Source organism: Panthera pardus, unplaced genomic scaffold (assembly GCF_024362965.1).
Source record: "Panthera pardus isolate Hobbes unplaced genomic scaffold, ASM2436296v1 HiC_scaffold_1, whole genome shotgun sequence".
In the NCBI taxonomy this organism is placed as follows: Eukaryota; Metazoa; Chordata; class Mammalia; order Carnivora; family Felidae; genus Panthera; species Panthera pardus.
The window spans coordinates 23,253,765-23,271,367 of record NW_026526654.1 but is presented as its reverse complement, the minus strand read 5'-3'; the positions used below and the strand labels follow the sequence as shown (position 1 = coordinate 23,271,367).

Below are 17,603 nucleotides of genomic sequence, written 5' to 3'. Positions count from 1 at the left end.
AAGCGATAAGTGCATGGTAGGTGGGAGCTGTAAAAGCACTGGACTGTTAATAATTTGAGACTTTCTCATCCCTTTATGCGGATGAAAGTGGATCAATTATGTGAACAGGCAGGTCTCCGTATTGTCCTCATTTTGTGTATGGGTCCTGAGGGAGATTGCACAAGGACCCCAAACGGTGAAGCAGAACTTTGCCTTTTGGAAGAGTTTCACTGTCTTCAGTGTGATTTTCAATCCAGGAAAAATGCAATAACACGCTTTTTTTTTTGCTTTTCAAGTCATAATTTCAATGTCCTAAGAACGGAGAGCTCTTTTGAGTCAGAGCAGCTACTAAGAACTAGGACATTCAACTGCTATTTGAGAATACTTGTAGTGTTATAGCAAGCTTGGGCTGGCCAAGCTTTCTTGGGAGTACAGCCCCAATGAGCATGTCGGGTAGGCTTTTAGTGCATTTTCCTTAGATTTAGTAGCCTTCTCTCTACCATCCAGCAGACACTGGGGGTGGAATCTAAATTGAATTTAGCCCAAAGCAAATCTGCTAACAGTGTTCATGTTTTTCAAATGAAAAAATTAGAATACATGATTCGACAATTACAAATACATTTGTATTTGAATCTTGAAATATCCCAGAAATGTGATTAGCACACATATGCTATACTTGAAAGGTACATAGAGACTTTTAAAGGCTTTTAAAAAGTCGCATCACATTGGGGTGCCTGGGTGGCTCAGTTGGTTAAACATCTGACTCTTGATTTCAGCTCAGGTCATGATCTCAGAGGTCGTGGGTTCGAGCCCCACGTCAGACTCTGCGCTGACAGTGTGGAGCCTGCTCGGGATTCTCTCTCTCTCCCTCTCTTTCCGCCCCTCCCTCACACACTCTCTCTCAATAAACAAACAAACATACATACCTTTAAAAAAGTTGCATCACATGTTTGATTGTTCTAACATATGTCTCGTTTTCCATAGCATGACCTGTATCTAAATAGCTAAGAATGAATCATAGTCTTAATTCTGTTCTTCATCAGTGCAGCTAAGTTGCACACAAAAAAGCAAACTAAGACACCACTGTTTCCTACTGGTTGTTCTTAGTATTAATCAGTGTAACAGGACTTTTGGCTATTAAGTGCAGCGCTTTTTACCAAATGTAAATTGACTTAAAAATTTTTTTCGAACGTGTCTGAAAAAACACATTGACCATTTGGAAAATCCAAATGGTATAAATGTTGGAGTATGCAGATATCCTTATGACATTTTATTTTATGGAAAGCTGGAAATGGGTAAAACTATTCATAAGCACGTTCATACTAAAGTTCTTATATCGATAAGGAAAAGGCTTTGTTGTGTCCATTCTCTGAGGCACTGAAAGAAAAACTCTTACCTGAGTCATATACTTTCACCTGCCAGGGGAAAACTAGGAAGAAAAGAAAGAAGAAACACAACAGTAGCAAAAGGATCCCAGTTTATAAAACCTTTCTGGAATTTAGCTTTTTGCGTTTCTTTCTTCCCTTGGACATCTCTCGAGCCCCCTTAATATGGACATTTACCCACGTTTTGGCTTGTCTCCTGTTTATCACAATATGCCCTCTGAAGATTTCATCCTTTCCTATCACTTTAATTGTCCCCTCCCTAGAGCTGATTTCTCAAAATCAAAAAAGTAATACATTTTTGTTTTGGGTCTTACTCCTGTATTTCCATCAGCCACTAAAATGCAATGACTTCCAAGTTTGTAGCTCCTAATTGGCAATGATGGGAGTATATAACACCAGAGAAATTGGCCAAGTCTACAAATTACACTCTCCTCCCCTGAAGTCAGTTGTTTACTATTTACCAGTGCACCATTAGCTGTCACCTGAATTTCATAATTTCACCTCAAACACAACATGGATAAAAAAGAATTCATGTAGGGGTGCCTGGGCGGCTCAGTTGGCTGAGCGTCCAACTTCGGCTCAGGTCATGATCTCACAGCTCATGAGTTTGAGCCCCGCGTTGGGCTCTGTGCTGACAGCTCGGAGCCAGGAGCCTGCTTCGGATTCTTTGTCTCCCTCTTTCTCTGCCCCTCCCCCACTCGTGCCATGTCTGTGTCTCTCAAAAATTAATAAACATTAAAAAAATAAAAAAAAAGAATTCATTTATCGAACCAGTCATCTCTCCCCACACTCAGACTATCTCTTGTTGCCTCAGGGACGGCACCATTTTCCACCCAGTCTCTTAATGTGGAGTGCCCCTGGCCCCAGTCCTTGGTCCTCTTGTTTCGCTGCCTCATCTTCACTCGCTCCTTTGGTAATTTCATCTTGTCTCATGACTTTATGTATGGTTTCCATGCTGAGCACATCTACATTTATGTCTCCATCGCAGACCTTTCTGCAGACCCCCACATCCCATTGCCTACTGAACATGCCACGTGGATAGCTCACAGACATCTTGAGCTTCCATATCTGCTGCGCTGTGCTCCAGGTAATCTGCTCCAACCTCAGTTCTCTCTATGTTAGTTTATAGCAACTCTATCTTTCTAGTTGTCCAGGCCAAAAAATGCCCTCAAACTCTTCCTTGACTCCTCTCTTTATTTCACACCCCTTATCCAGGTTTTCAGGAGGAACTCTCGTTGGTTTAACCACGAAAATATATCCTGCTCACTTCTCACCCCCTATTTTGCTGCATCCTTGCTGTGAGAACATTGTCCTGTCTCGCTCGGATTACTGCTGAGCCCCACTCAGGGACCTCCCTGTTCTATCCTTGCTCCTTTGTAATTTTCCTCAATGCACACTCAGTGTAATCCCACAAAATGTAAATTCGATCATGTTCCTCTTTGGCCCAAATGCTCTAATGGCTCCTACTTCACTCAGAGTGAAAGCCAAAGTCCTTACTATGGACTGTAGAAGCCTTCACGATCTATCCCAGAATTACTATGTTTTTCATTTCCTATTATACCCCTTCTTGTTTGCTCTGAGGTAGGTATACTGACGTTCTTGTTGCTCATTGAACCTGCTACACATGCTGCTATTATTCCTTCTGCCTGGAATGTTCTTCCCCCCAGATACATGCTTGGCTAATTTCTTCTGTCTCTTTCTTGCCTTTGCTCGTATCACTCCTCCTCAATGAGGCCAACCCTGACAACCTTTTCAATATAGCATCCTGCTCCACTTTTTCCCACAGTACTATTTCTGCCATACCCTGCGCTGATTTTTTCAGAACACTTAACATCTTCAAACATGCTGTATCATTTATATTTTTATGATACGTATTGTTTATTGTTTGTCTCTCCCACCTAGAAGTCAAACTACATGAGAGCAAGACTGTTGGCCATTTCATTCCCTAATTTATGTAAAGCATGAAAAACCATGACTGGCAAACAGTGGAACTCTAGAAATATCTATGAGTGAATGATCTCTCTTGAAAGGTAATTCATCTTTGACTTTTCTTTCCTTCTCACTTTCAATCTCTACTGAAATCCCTCCTTTTGTAAGTCCTTCCTCGTGGCTTTACCTCCGAGGGGCTCAAAGAATACGATAAGTTCTAAACGAGTGGGCCACCTTTGGGGTTTTGTTCCAGAAGCTGAGGCTGAGATGAGGGCTATGTTTATCTGAAACAGTCAGGCACAGGAAGAGTACAAGAATGAGGGTTGGATGTCACATCAGGAGGTAAAACTTATTTCAAGTCCAAGAGGCATGTGCAGACTTGCCTGGAAACAGGTAACAGAGCTAAAGGGGCAGAAGATTGAAATAGAAGAATGATGCACCAGGGGAAGCAAAGTGTGAAGCCCCAGACAATGGCCACAAGTTGGCCTGTGGGTATATTTCTACTGGCCTGCAAACCTTGCTGTGTGTGGGTGGGTCATCAGATAAAGCCAAGTAATAGTATTACATGTTTTTCTAATGTTTCTTCCATTCATTCTATTACATTCCTACTATTACCTAAATCCCTGCCAACAGGAGTTGGTGATACATGCGTAGCATTTTCTTTGTGACAACCCCTCTCTAATCCAACCTTTTTCTCAATCTCAATACCAGATTCCTCTTCCAGATCACAGTGTCAATCCTGTCACTCCTTCCTTTTAGAATTCTTTAGTTCCTCCTCAATGACTACTGGCTGAGGGCCTGACTTGTTAGTCTAGAATTCAAGGTTTGACTCCAACCTAGATTTTGAAACTTCTTTCTGCCTGATGTCCCTGTGATCAATCATTTATTCATTCATTCAACAAATTTTTGTTGACCCATAGTACATACCAGGAATGGGCCAAAATTTATTATCCTACTTGTACCATTCCCTAAGTCCCCACTATTTGTTCTTCTCACTGCCCCTTTCCTAACGCAATTCTCTTTTCCTGCAATGTTCTTCTTGATTATACCTCTGACTATAGAAATCATATTTATCTTTCAATACTTAGTTCAGATGCCTTGCCTTCCACATCGTCAGCCCTGACCGTATCCATAATGGCTCATCTTCTGATACAGACTCAACATAGAATGCACACCAACAGACAATCTTGTCCCTCCTATTGCTCCTGGCTTGGCTCCCTTGCTTCACTCTTCTTCCTCTTCACATAAGTGAATCTGCTTGTTATCCCTAAGCATGTGATACCTTCCTCACCTCATCCCCTGGCTCACATTTCTCTGTTGGCTTGTAGATCCCATATTCCTCCTTTGGTCATTAAAATGGTTCAAAAGCATCTTTAACAATGATTTCCTTGTCTCCTTTCTCAGACCAAATCATAATAACCCTTCCTTCCTTCAGACACTCTCAGCATCTGGCTCTGTCTGCCTTGGGACACCTGCTCCATACTGTTTTGCATTCAATGAGTTACTGACATACGTTTTCTGTCATGTGGCTTGAAGCTCATTTGGACCTCAGGCACTGTATTCTCTTTGGTTCCCTATCCCCGCAGTATGTGGTCCAATTCTCTGTTCATAGGAAAATCTTCGGTAAGTATAGAATGAATGAATGCAGAATGTGGAATGCATATCTGACTTGATACGTTCACTGTCATGATAAATATCAGATATGTAAAAGTTTAGTACCTGGTATATAGTCTCAAGCATATAGTCTAAGACCTATAAACTGCATTAAATTCTACTATTATATATAATGCTGTCAATTCTATATATACCTACATACACATACACATCTAAGTATGTATAAAATATACCATGTTAAGTTTCTACCATATATCTGGTATGTGTGGTTGTGTATAGGAGATATGTGTATGTGTATATATACACATGTGTGTATGTGCATATATATATACACATGTGTATGTGCATATATGCATATATATGTATGTGTATATATATAATACTATATTAAATCTCTACTATTTTATATAATACAGTAATATAGTACAGTCTTTCTGTATAGATACATATATAAACACATCTTTATATATACACATGCATAAGCATACACGTGTATATATAAAATTTGAATAATAGAAATGTAATGTCATTGCCTTTCCTTGGGCTAAATGTATCAAGAAAGCTCAATAATTAAATAATAGAAAGTATAGGTCAGAGTATCATGGTCTCATGGCTGTCTAGTGCAGGACATGGGCCACATGTGTGACAGTAGTGACACCTGCATGGTGTTGACACAGGCCACTTAGGACATCTCTTGCCACAGGGAATATGCTATGAGCTGTGAGAGTATCTCATAGACCTCCCAATGGCCACTGGAAACAATGGTGCTTTTCCAGTTCCTGACCTTGTCCCTTTGTCCCAGCTATTCTGATACTCTGCCTGTCAGGTCAACCCTTTCCCTGGTTCCTGACTCTCTTTTCATCTAAGGGAGCAATCATCTCTCCAAGAAGAGGTTAGGCCTTCTGGAGCACTGGGAAAGGTAGTGCTGGGGCATGCTAGATGACTCTGCTGTGTGAAAAATGGATTTTCCTGAGTGTAAAGGCATCCCCCACCTGACCCCCACTCAAACGTAGGTAACTCACTCCCTGACAGTCACCACATCAGTGAATCCCCATCTGTGGTCTGAGGCCCAGGAAGAACTGCACAAACACACATTTTCTTTCCTTTCCACCCTCCTTTCTTTTCCTTCCCCTCTGTCTGCCCACCTATCTCTTGCTTCCTGGTTCTTTGAGATATGGCTCCACTTTGATGTATTTGGTACACACAATAAAAGGTTCTGATGATGGTTAAACTAACCATTGTCACCTTGTATTGAATTGTTGAGATATAGGCTTATGGGTTGAAAGCATCTCACCTATCTGTTCTTGATTGTACAGTGCATTAGAAAAAAAGTTTTGTGTGCTTCTTTGAAAGAAAGATTGAATTCAAACAGGCAAGTCGTAATCTGTGAATTTTGCCTCTAGTCTTTGAAGACCTTTGTGGGGGTATGGGTTCTGAAAATATTGCTGCAGTTAGCGACGGGACTCTTAATTACTCTAAAACTGAATTTAAAAAGGCATTGCTGGCCATCTTTGAGCTCATATTTGGTAGCTCTTTAGAAATGCCATAAAAACAAGCGGCACTGATAAAGGAGGTAAGGAAGGCTTTCTTATGGTGTCACAAAGTTCAATCACATATAATAATCACATCATAATAATCATCAGTGAATTGACAACCAAACTCTCATGGTTGACCGTTTGCTCTGCAAGAAAATGGAAATGCTTTTTAAAAAAACATATTTTTAAAATGTCAATACTATTTGGCGTCTTGTGTTTGCTAAAAGCTTTTCTGAGGTAAGTGTGAAGGCAGGAGAATCTCACTTCATGACTCATTCTGGTCTTGAACCAAGAAGGTGGGAAGACCTGATTGTCTATTCGCAGCGTGTCTGATTCTTACCTCCCACCCCTTCCCAAGGAAACTGAGGCTGAAGAGTAGGCAGCGTAGGAAATCTTCTGAAATTTTTGTTTTTAATTTTTGTTCAATCAAATATTCTGATTGAAATGAAGGAAATCTATACCGAATCCGACTCTCTATGGTTCATTTTTCATCATGAATGTAAGAACACACACCCCATCTTTATCTCTTGTACGCATACTTAGATGTACCTGTTCCTCAAGCCATCATTATTAGAAAACAGCCCGGAGTTACCGTGTCTGCAGCGATTATTTAATTTGACAAGGGCAGTACCAATTTTTCCCCACAAGAGTTTACATTACAAAATGTTGAAGAAGGAACTTCTTGGCCGACTTGGCCGCTTTACCAGCAATTTTTGTTATTTTTAAGGTGTTTTAGAAGTGAGGTAAAAGCTCACCTGAGCCCTTAGGACACTGTTAAGTTTATATCTTCTCTCTGCCAGTATCTGTCAAGGGAGAATAAAATGAGCATCTTAGTTCCTTACTTTATGCTTTTCAGTGCAACTGAATTTCTCAATCTCACACACTTATGATGACAGGGATTGGAGACACTGAACCCCAGAGAGTGGGTGGGTCGTCCCCTTTCCTTGAGCAGGCTAAATCAGGGGGCATTGCAGATGTGTTAGAAAATGTGCTTCAAAGACTAGTTCAACAGGAAATACCAAAGAGTTTGGAGCAAACAAGATTATTGCTTATCTCCGGGAAGTTGAATGTCTTAGAAAACATTATTATCAATGTTCAGAACATCATTGAATTCTTACTCAAAACTTGTAAATGGGCTGCCAAAGGGAGGGTTGCTGATTTTTGTTTAGTTTTTTTTTCATTCGTTATCTATCCTCAAATAGTTAGACTTCTTGGAGGCCTACATAAAACACTAGTCCTTTCATTTAAAAGACTGTTAGAAGACTGTCTGTTATACCAGAAATGAGCTGTCCGCAGGAAGAAAATTCTGATCGTATGCTGGAGAATATCAATGCTAGCGCTGAGAAAAACCAGGCATTATGGATAAAGAATGAAATGAAACTCTACCAAGTACACACAGATCTTTTCCCTTCCATATTTGCCACATACGTATTTTGATCCTGGGAAAGAAGGAGAGACAGGCAGACCACGTGATGATAGAAAGTAAAGATGTGTCTTCTAAACTTTATTTACCTGTTAACCTTCTATCATGCTGTTTAGGGCTCTCTACAGATTCTGAAACCAGATCCCACATCTCAAGAACAAAGGAGTGGGCTGAACACAGTTCATGCTAGTAAGAGATGTCACTCATTTTCATTGTTATTATGATCACCACAGTTATAATTCAGAATCTGCGGTTGCCAAGAGGAAATTAGATAATGTATAAAACATAGCAATAGATATAATCCCCTCTAGAGCTTCCAATTTAGACTCCTATTTCTGTGCCTTTGTTCATAACCTGAGAGAATTATGAAGATTGTCTTTGTCCTACCTTTGAAAACACATTATTAAAAATAACTCGTGTGAGTTTTTAAAAAAGGCAAGCAAAACAAATTACAGTAATGGGACTAGATGCCAGGTACACTTAAAAGTTATACTCTGAGTTGAGCACAGAAGACCACTAATGCAATTAGTAATTTATTCTCCATTATGCTTTCCATCGTGATTTCTCAGGATGCTTTACAATATCCCAATTATATCACATACACTTTCATTTATTGAGGGAAACCTCATTTTATTCCTATCACAAACTTATCTTCAAAAGATAGACTAGGAGTACATTGTTGGAATTAATTCTGACCCTATCTCAAACTTCTCCTCTGGGACTAGAATAAGGGCCAGGAAACAAAATGAAACCAAAATATGACATTATGGAAGAGGTGTGTTCAAGGCCAAGTCTCTAGGCTTAAGATAAGGGCTACCATAAAGCTTTTTTCCTTTTGGCTATGCTCCACTCTGAGCCATTCCATAGGGGAATGAGAGAAAGAGGGACAAAAGAGCGATGCTGGATGGATTCTTCAATAAATTGTCTGTGCTGAGAAACTAGGGCTAATGTGCCTGAGCTCCAAGATTTAGGTGGGTTCTAAACCTTAGATTTCATAGCAAACTGACTGGTTTTATGTATATTATACCTAAAAAGTCTTATGGTTGCTCTAAAGCCATATTTGGGATGCCTTTTCACTGGATGCTGGTTGTCAAAACCTAGATGTGTCATGGCCAAATGGATTACTCTTTCTTTAAGTGTGTGTGTGTGTGTGTGTGTGTGTGTGTGTGTGTGTGTGTGTAAAAGGGAGAGAATGCATGTGTCTCTTTGGCATTCCCTCCCCCCGCCCCCCGGGACATGCCTCAAATAGCAAAGCAAGAAAAGAAGAAAGGTAGAATCACTCTAACTCTAATATTAATTCAGTACAAGCAAAGAGATATTCTTTCCTTATTTTTATTTATTGCAAAGCAAAATTTTAAACATAACAAGGATAATTTTAAAAAGAGAAAGAAAGACATCTAGAAGTCATTCACTTTCAAGGTGGAACAAGAATGGACTGGATCAAGAATCCTTAAGTGCATCTTGTTATCACTGTTTCAAAAGAAAATTTTTCGGAGGCCTGAAAAGTGCTTTGCTATGAGCGCTGGTGTTTTTAAAATGCTATTGGCAACTTTTGCAGAAGGGACTTTTGTGAAGAACCTGCCTGGTTGTGGTCACGTTGACACTAGGAGTGTTCAGTGACGTCTTTCAGAATCTTGCATGGCAGTAGCTGTGGAAAAAGAAGTGGAGAGAGAGGGATGGAAGAGTGTCTGTTCTAAAACTTCGTTTTAATAAGTGCATGCTCAGTATTCAACATTGCCGTTCACAAAATTGTGAAGAAAAAGGGGACACCATTGCCAGTTGCTGAACTCAGGATTCAATAAGATGATTAAAAGGCATTGGCCATAAGGAGGCACATCAAACTGAAGCAACATCTGACTCTGCCCTTACATACAACTGTCACCACATTAGGATTAAGAACATTCTTGGCATTCTAGAATGTTCAGTAGTACACTTCCCCCTAGAGGTAGCAATGATTTTTTACTTCTGTCACCATTGACTAATTATTTATGCCTTACTACTGATGTGCATAAAAATGAAATAACATTGTATGAACTTTCTGTGTGTGTCTGGCTCCTCAACATGATATCTTAGGAGATTTATTCACATTTTATGTATTGTTACCCTGTTTAATTTTCAATGCTGCCTACTATTTTATGTCTCAATGTATTTAGCTATTCTTCTATTGGTAAACATTTAGGTTGTTTCCAGTTTCTGGCTATTATGAGTAAGAATTCTCTGAACACTCTTGTACATGTCTTTTGATGGATATACACACTTGTGCCTAGGAGCGTGATTGCCGGATCATAGGGTAATAAAAATGGCAAACAGTTTTTCAAATTTATTTGCACCAGTTTGGCTTCCTTGAGGAAGATATGAACTTTCCAGTTATTCCACATTCTTGCCAGTGAGTGGTATTATCAGTCTTCTGGATTTAGCTACTCTAAAAGGATTATTTGATTTGCATTGAATTAATGATTAATTCTATTGATTTTTGCTAATTTGTTATGTGGATATTCTCTTTTGTATAGTGGCTGTGTGTTGTATATTTGTCCAATTTAAAAATTAGGGTTTGTCTTTTTTTTATTAGTTTGTAAGAGTTTTTGAGATATACCACACTAAGCTTTTTTTGGGTATATGTATTTTAAATATCTTCTCTTCCTGGATTATTTTTCATTCTCTTTCTGGTATCTTTTGATAAATTAGTTCTCAAATCAATGAGCTATAATTTATTATTTTTTCTTTGATGTACATTGCTTTTATGTACTAATTAAGAAATTATTTTCTACCCTAAGGTATGAAGAGATTCTGTTTTCTTCTGGAAAAAAAAATATATTTTTTTGCATTTGGTTTCTTGGGCTTTTTCATGTTAGTTTTTAAATATGGTGTGAAATAATGGGACAAGGTTCATTTTTTTCTCATATGGATATCTCATTGCCCTAGAGCCATTTATTGAAAATAACATTTTTTCCTGCAAAATTTTAGTGGCATCTTTGTCATAAATCATTTGACTGTATATGTGTGTATCTATTTCTGAACTGCCTATTCTGTATACACATAGTCTTTTGCAAATTTCTGCTTTGTATATTATGGTTATATTTTTATAATAATAAATATTCAACATAATACCCTCTTAATAAATAGACAGGATTTAATTTATAGATGCACTGAAATTTACTTAATCCCTATGGCTTATGAATTCACTTATTAAATTTATTTTCTCTCTTATGTATACTGAATCTTTACGAATCCTTATTCTGTACAAATGCTGTAACAATACCAGGGCAATTAATTTTTTAATGAAGAGACGCTCTATTATATAGTGTGAAATGCATTAATATAGAATCAGAAGAACTGAATTCCAATCAAGATTCTGGCACTTATTAGGTCCAGCTACAATTTGGGCACAATAACACCTACTTCTCAGAATTGTAACAAGAATATAGCAGGATAATGGACATGGGAATGCTTTGAAAATTATAAGTTCCTATAAAAATATCTTTTGTTATTGGTAAATAATAAAAGCTTGGCAAGCATCCTATCATTTTAGCTTATTTGACAAACAAAATCACTCAAGCTTGTTCATGAGGAAATGGACCTTATCTGGGACAAGGCTCTAATCCAGAAGAGACCTCCAGTCTTCAGTAACTTTAAATTGTAGTAACCTTTTAAACATTAAGTACTTACCTTATTTCCATAATTGGAGCCATCCTAAATCTGTAATTGTTGGGATAATTAAATAAATGATTTCAAAGTTTCAAGAAGAATTTGCCCTATGTTCCTTGTCATCACCTGATGAAGCAAGGCAGGCAGACTTTCTCGCCTAGATTGCAAAAATCAATGAAGGTGTCTCAGACATAAATTCAAAGTCCTGGGAAAATGATGAGAATAAAACAGCCCATAAATTTACTAAGGTTGGAGTCAGATAATTATGCATTGCTTGGACACTACCAATTTCAGCAATGACATTCCAGAAGGATGGTCCTCTTAGACATTTTAGAATGGTCTGCAGGAGACACAATGACCTTGACATCTTCAGCCTTCCCAAGGTAGAGATTGAGAAAGATGGGTCTGCCTTTGCTTATTCCAAGAAGTTGCTCCTCACATTGAGCTCCTGGGGTAGTTCTCAGGCCATCCTTCCTGAGCTTCTGGGAAATATCGATTTATTCAGACCTCTAGTCCCAGTGCCGTGACATTTTAGTTAACACGGTGTCCAGCCTGTTGCATGTTAGTCAGTAGAAATAGTAACCTGAGTGATGGGGAAACCGTGCATTTCCTAAAAATCGAATGGCTGCAATTGGATGCAATTGTATATATAGAGAATGTAATCTATCATTACAAGTGTTTTGAAAACATAGACTTTAGGAGAATAGTACATGTTATTGGTGAGCACGGAGTAGATGAAATGTCCACATGTAGGGGCTGAAAAGAAGCAACGAGTCATTACTCATAGGTGCAGTGTCCAACAGTCATGAAATTGTTAAGAGTAAAATGTCACACACCTGCTTTGTTGGTATATCAGTCAGTGACCTGGTTGACAGTTTTTAAAACCGTAAGAAAAAGGTACATTCTCCTTTAGTTTCAGTGAAGGAATGTTATGATGTGAAGACTGAAATGTTTTTTAAGTTTTCCTTCTGTCCTTAAAACTAATAGGGTATCTGAAATCATCAGAACCACAGTGAAAGAAGACAAAGTGACTGAGAAGCTGAAAATCATTTATCTGTGTTCTCTCAGAACAGTTAAACATTTAATTCCAAATTGCAGAGATAACCTAAAAGGAAAGCTATCCAGATTTTCTGAAGATTAGAGTGTTAAAACTTCTGTGTCTCATTACCTATTCTCACAACTGTTTGGTTAAGGAAAAGAGTGTCTTCATTATCTTTGTAATCTAAATCCTTGGAGTGCTAATCAAGGAAGAAACAAACCCACGTGTTCTTTGGTGTTTTGTGATATCTATGTACTGCCTAGAAGAAATGCAACCTAGATGCAGACACAAAGAACTTGAGAGTAAAAGATTGGAAAAAGGGGCTCCTGGGTGGCTCAGTCAGTTGAGTGTCTGACTCTTGATTTGGGCTCAGGTCATGATCTCACTGTTCATGAGACTGAGCCCCATATAGGGCTCCACACTGACAGCATGGAGGCTGCTTGGGATTCTCTCTCTCTCTCTCTCTCTCTCTCTCTCTCTCTCTCCCCCCCTCCCCCCTTCCCCTGGTTCATTATCTCTCTCTCCCTCTTTCTCTCCCTCTCTCTCTCTTTCTCTCAAAATAAATAAATAGATTTATTAAAAAAAGAAAGGTTGAAAAAAGGTACACCATGAAACAGTAACCTTATGGATCTGGAGCAGTTATATTATTATCAAACAAAGTAAACCTCAATATAATAAATATCATTAGAAACAAAGAAAGACATTTTATAATGTTAAAATGGTCAATATATTAGAAAGATATAATCATTATAAATGTATACACATCTAATAACAGAGACCCCCCCAATACTTAAAGCAAAAAATAACAGGTTTGAAAAGAGAAATACACAATCAAAAAATTAATGGTTGGAGGTTTAAATACTCCACTCCAATAATCAATATAACAAATAACAGAAAATTAGCAAAGGTATAAAAGACCGAACAACATCATCAACCAATGTTACTTAACTGATATTTGGGCACATCTCACTCAAGAACTATAGAACACATTTTTGCAATGGCATATTCTCCAGGATAGACTATATGCTGGGCCACACAATATTCCCAATACTTTTTTTTAATGTTTACTTATTTTTGAGAAAGAGAGAGAGAGAGAGGAGCAAGCAGCACTGGAGAGGGGCAGAAAGAGGGAGACAGGATCTGAAGTGGGCTCTGTGTTGAAGCAGAGAGCCCAATATGGAGCTTGAACTCACAAACCATGATATAACGACCTGAGCCGAAGTTGGATGCTTAACTGACTGAGCCACCCAGGCGCCCCTCTGAACAGGTTTTTTAATAATTGAAATTATGCAAAGTATATTTTCTGACCACAGCAAAATTAAATTAGATATCCACAACAGAAAGAGATGTGTGCCAAACATTTGGGTACTAATAGACTTCTAAATAACCCATGGGTCAAAGGAGAAACCAAAAAGGGAATCAAAAATTATTTTGAGTTGAATGAAGGCTAAAAAGAGGTGACCATTATCGAGTGCAACTAAAGCAGTGCTTAGAAGGAAATTTATAACTCTAGATGCTTATAACACCAAAAAAGAAAGTTTCTAATCCCAATAATCTAAGCTCCCATCTTGAAAAAATAGAAAAAGAAAAGCAAACTAAATCCAGAGTAAACAGCAGGAAGGAAATGATAAAGATGTGAGTAGAAAATTGTGTGTTTACAAATTACTGAGATGGACTCAGGAAGAAATAGAAAATCAGAAAAGTCCAGAATAATAAAGAAATGTAACTAGTAATTTAAAATCTTGCCACAATGGTCCTGCCTTTCTTGTCTTAAATAGTACATTCTATTAAATGTTTAAAGTAATAACAATCTTTACAAACTCATAAAATAGATGAAAAGGGAACATTTTCACCTAATTTTTTTTCAGGCCACAATTACCCTGATACCAAAGCCAGACAAAAACATGGCAAGCAAACTATAAATGGATATCCCTCAGAAATATAGATGTAAAACTTCTTAACAAAATATTAGCAAAAAAAATTCAGAGGCATATCCAAAGGATTCTATAGCGTGAGCATGTGGGGTTTATCTCAGGAGTGCAAAACTTTGAAAACTAACATCTGAAAACTAACTAATTGAATAACCATATTAATAGAATAAAGAATAGAAACTACATGGCTATTTCAATAGACACAGAAAATACATTTGATATATACATTTCTGGTAGGGATATACAATGGTACTGGACAGTACATGTCTAGTTTGGAAAACATTTTGGGAGTTTCCTAAAAAGTTAAATATAACTTTACCAGACAGGTTTATAATTCCAAGTTCCACTTTAGGATCTACAGAAAGAAATAAAAATATATGTCCACACAAAGAATTATATATGAACAGTCATAGCAACATCATAATAGTCTCAAACTGGAAATAATCCCAATGCCTATGAATTTCAAAATGGGATGTATCCATATAATTAAATGCTATTCAGCAATAAAAAAAGAACAAAATACTAATACATACTACAGCATGGATGAACCACAAAAACATTATCCTAAGTGAGAAAGCCACACACATACACAAAACACAAATCTCTCTATTTTATGATTCCATTTATACTAGATGTCCAAAAAAGACAAATTATTCAAACAGAGAGCAGATCAGTGGTTGCCTGGGTTTGGAGGTTGAAGCAGGATTGAGTGCAAACAGGCTCAAGGGAATTTTTTTGGAGTGATGGAAATGGTCTAAAACTGACTTGTGATGATGGTTGCTAAGTCTGTAAATTTATAAATTTCACTTAATTCTACATATGCAATGGTACCTTTAAAAAGTGGTATAAAAATGTCTTCGTATTTTCATCTGTAAAAAATGGATATACACAATATTGTGTGTATAAGAAATGAGATAATTCATAGAAACAACTTTGCACAGTGTTTGGTGGAGTGAGTCAATGTTTGTCAGCATCCTCCTCTTCCTCCTCCTCCTCCCCTTCTTTCTCCTCCTCCTCCCCTTCCTTCTCCTCCTCCTCCCCTTCCTTCTCCTCCTCCTCCTCCTCCTCCTCCTCCTGATCCTCATCTTTATACTGAATCTAAACATCTGTCTTCAAGACCCTGATCACTGAACTGAGCAGCAGAAAATGCTACCCAAGCCGGTGTAAATTGGTAACATTCCAAATTCATGGTCTCTAACTTTGGCTGAATGCTTGATGCCTCCTGGCAGTTCTGTGTCTCTCATTCAGAACCTTCTGTTCTTTTCACAGAGCTCTTCCAAACTTCATCTCCCTCCTCTCTCTTAATCACACGTGAAGGCCACCTCCCACTTCACAGAGAATAGCATGTCTATGAAGGGATCCTTTGAAGATATTTGTACGTCTGCAGTGATCTTTCCATCTTCTTTTCTACAAATGTCAAAATCGTCCCTCCTCCTTTTCTTGGGCAATTCTTGCTTCTGCCCTGGACAAAGTCCTTTGACTTCCTCAGGGACTTTATTAGCATTCTGCCATTACTAAACAAAATAAAAAATATTTGCCAATACAAAGCTCTTTTTCATTCTTTGTTTATCCATTCATGCCTTCACTGATGTATCCAGCAAGTTTTTATTGAATGCCTACGTTGTGCCAAATACCTTCCCAAGGATCGGAGATATAATGTTCAGCAAGAGAGAAATGGCCCTCGATCTCATGGAATTTATACAGTTTAGCAGAGAAACAGTGGTTAAAAATAGTTTAGAAGAGTAATTAACTTTAATTATTAATAAGTACAACAAAGCAAAAATATGGGAATACTAAGAGAACATATAGGGGAAGTTCCAGGGATAGTTCACTGAAAGTTGTATTTAAAATGAATTGTGAAGGATGGATAGGACTTAGCAGGCAGTTGGAGGTGTAGGGCAGGGAGGTGGGGAGAGAATTCTGAGTGGAGGGATGACCATGTACAAATGTCTTGAAGCCAAACAGGAGAATTGCTTGGGTTTGGGACTAGAGACAAAATTTGAATCCCAGCTCTGCCACTGACTTTGTATCATGGTGTGGTCATGAGCAGTGAGTGACAGAGCCCATCTGAAGATCTAAGGGTACAGTATAGTCTTCCTGTCCTGCAGGAATAACTTCTTACTTTACATGCATTATCTCGATTAGTCCCCACGGTAACTGTGGGTATTATTACCTTTACTTTGAAATATGGGATCAGAGATTCATAGGGCTTGATTCACCCAAGGACACTGACTAGTAAGCGTTAAGACAGACTTTAAGTCTTTTTTGAATAAGTTATGTTATGGTGATTTTGGCATAGAGCAAAGGCTCAATATCATTTCTTTTGTACCTATTTCTTTCTTTTGCTCTTTCCTCTGACATCATAGCACCATCATCAATTCATTGGATTACATCACATCCATGCTCTTTTTTTCTGGTATTCCTTTCTTTCCAATATTTTTTTGAGGCTAAGATTTTGATACTATTAAATAGAGATATGGTTAATTTTTAAATGGCTGAGGATGTTTTCATTGTATCAGTATCATTGCTGTCACAGTTAGGATGTGACAGCAACATTTTTGAGCCTCAGCTTCCCTATTTCTTTTTTTTTTTTTTTTTAATTTTTTTTCAACGTTTTTTATTTATTTTTGGGACAGAGAGAGACAGAGCATGAACGGGAGAGGGGCAGAGAGAGAGGGAGACACAGAATCGGAAACAGGCTCCAGGCTCCGAGCCATCAGCCCAGAGCCTGACGCGGGGCTCGAACTCACGGACCGCGAGATCGTGACCTGGCTGAAGTCGGACGCTTAACCGACTGCGCCACCCAGGCGCCCCTCCCTATTTCTAACCTAAGGGATTTGATCTAGAGAATAAGTATGGTCACTTCCATCTCTAATAGGCCAAGAATGTGTATTTCTGGACTTTCTATGTAAGTTAATTTTCAAAATTTTTCTTCTTTATCAAATAGCAGTTATATTCTATGCCCTCATGAAAATAAGTAAATGAAAGTCATTCATGTAACTATTTCATCATGTTTCATGATATATAACTTATAGATAGGACAGTGCATCTAGTTAAGTTACTTTCTTATATAGAATAAATTTATGAGCCCAAGCATTTGAAATTTACACTGTAAGACATTTA

The 17,603-nt window shown here is 38.1% G+C and overlaps 1 protein-coding gene across 1 annotated transcript in view; it reads left to right on the top strand.

The window, feature by feature from the left end:
* Positions 1-16,091, top strand: part of LOC128776577 (heparan-sulfate 6-O-sulfotransferase 3-like) — a 494,105-nt gene extending 478,014 nt beyond the window's left edge. Inside the window, exon 3 of the mRNA XM_053901393.1 lies at positions 15,750-16,091. Coding sequence (XP_053757368.1) covers positions 15,750-15,795 — 46 coding nt within the window. The 3' untranslated portion in view covers positions 15,796-16,091. The remainder of the gene's footprint in view (positions 1-15,749) is intronic.
* The last annotated feature ends 1,512 nt before the right edge of the window (positions 16,092-17,603 follow it).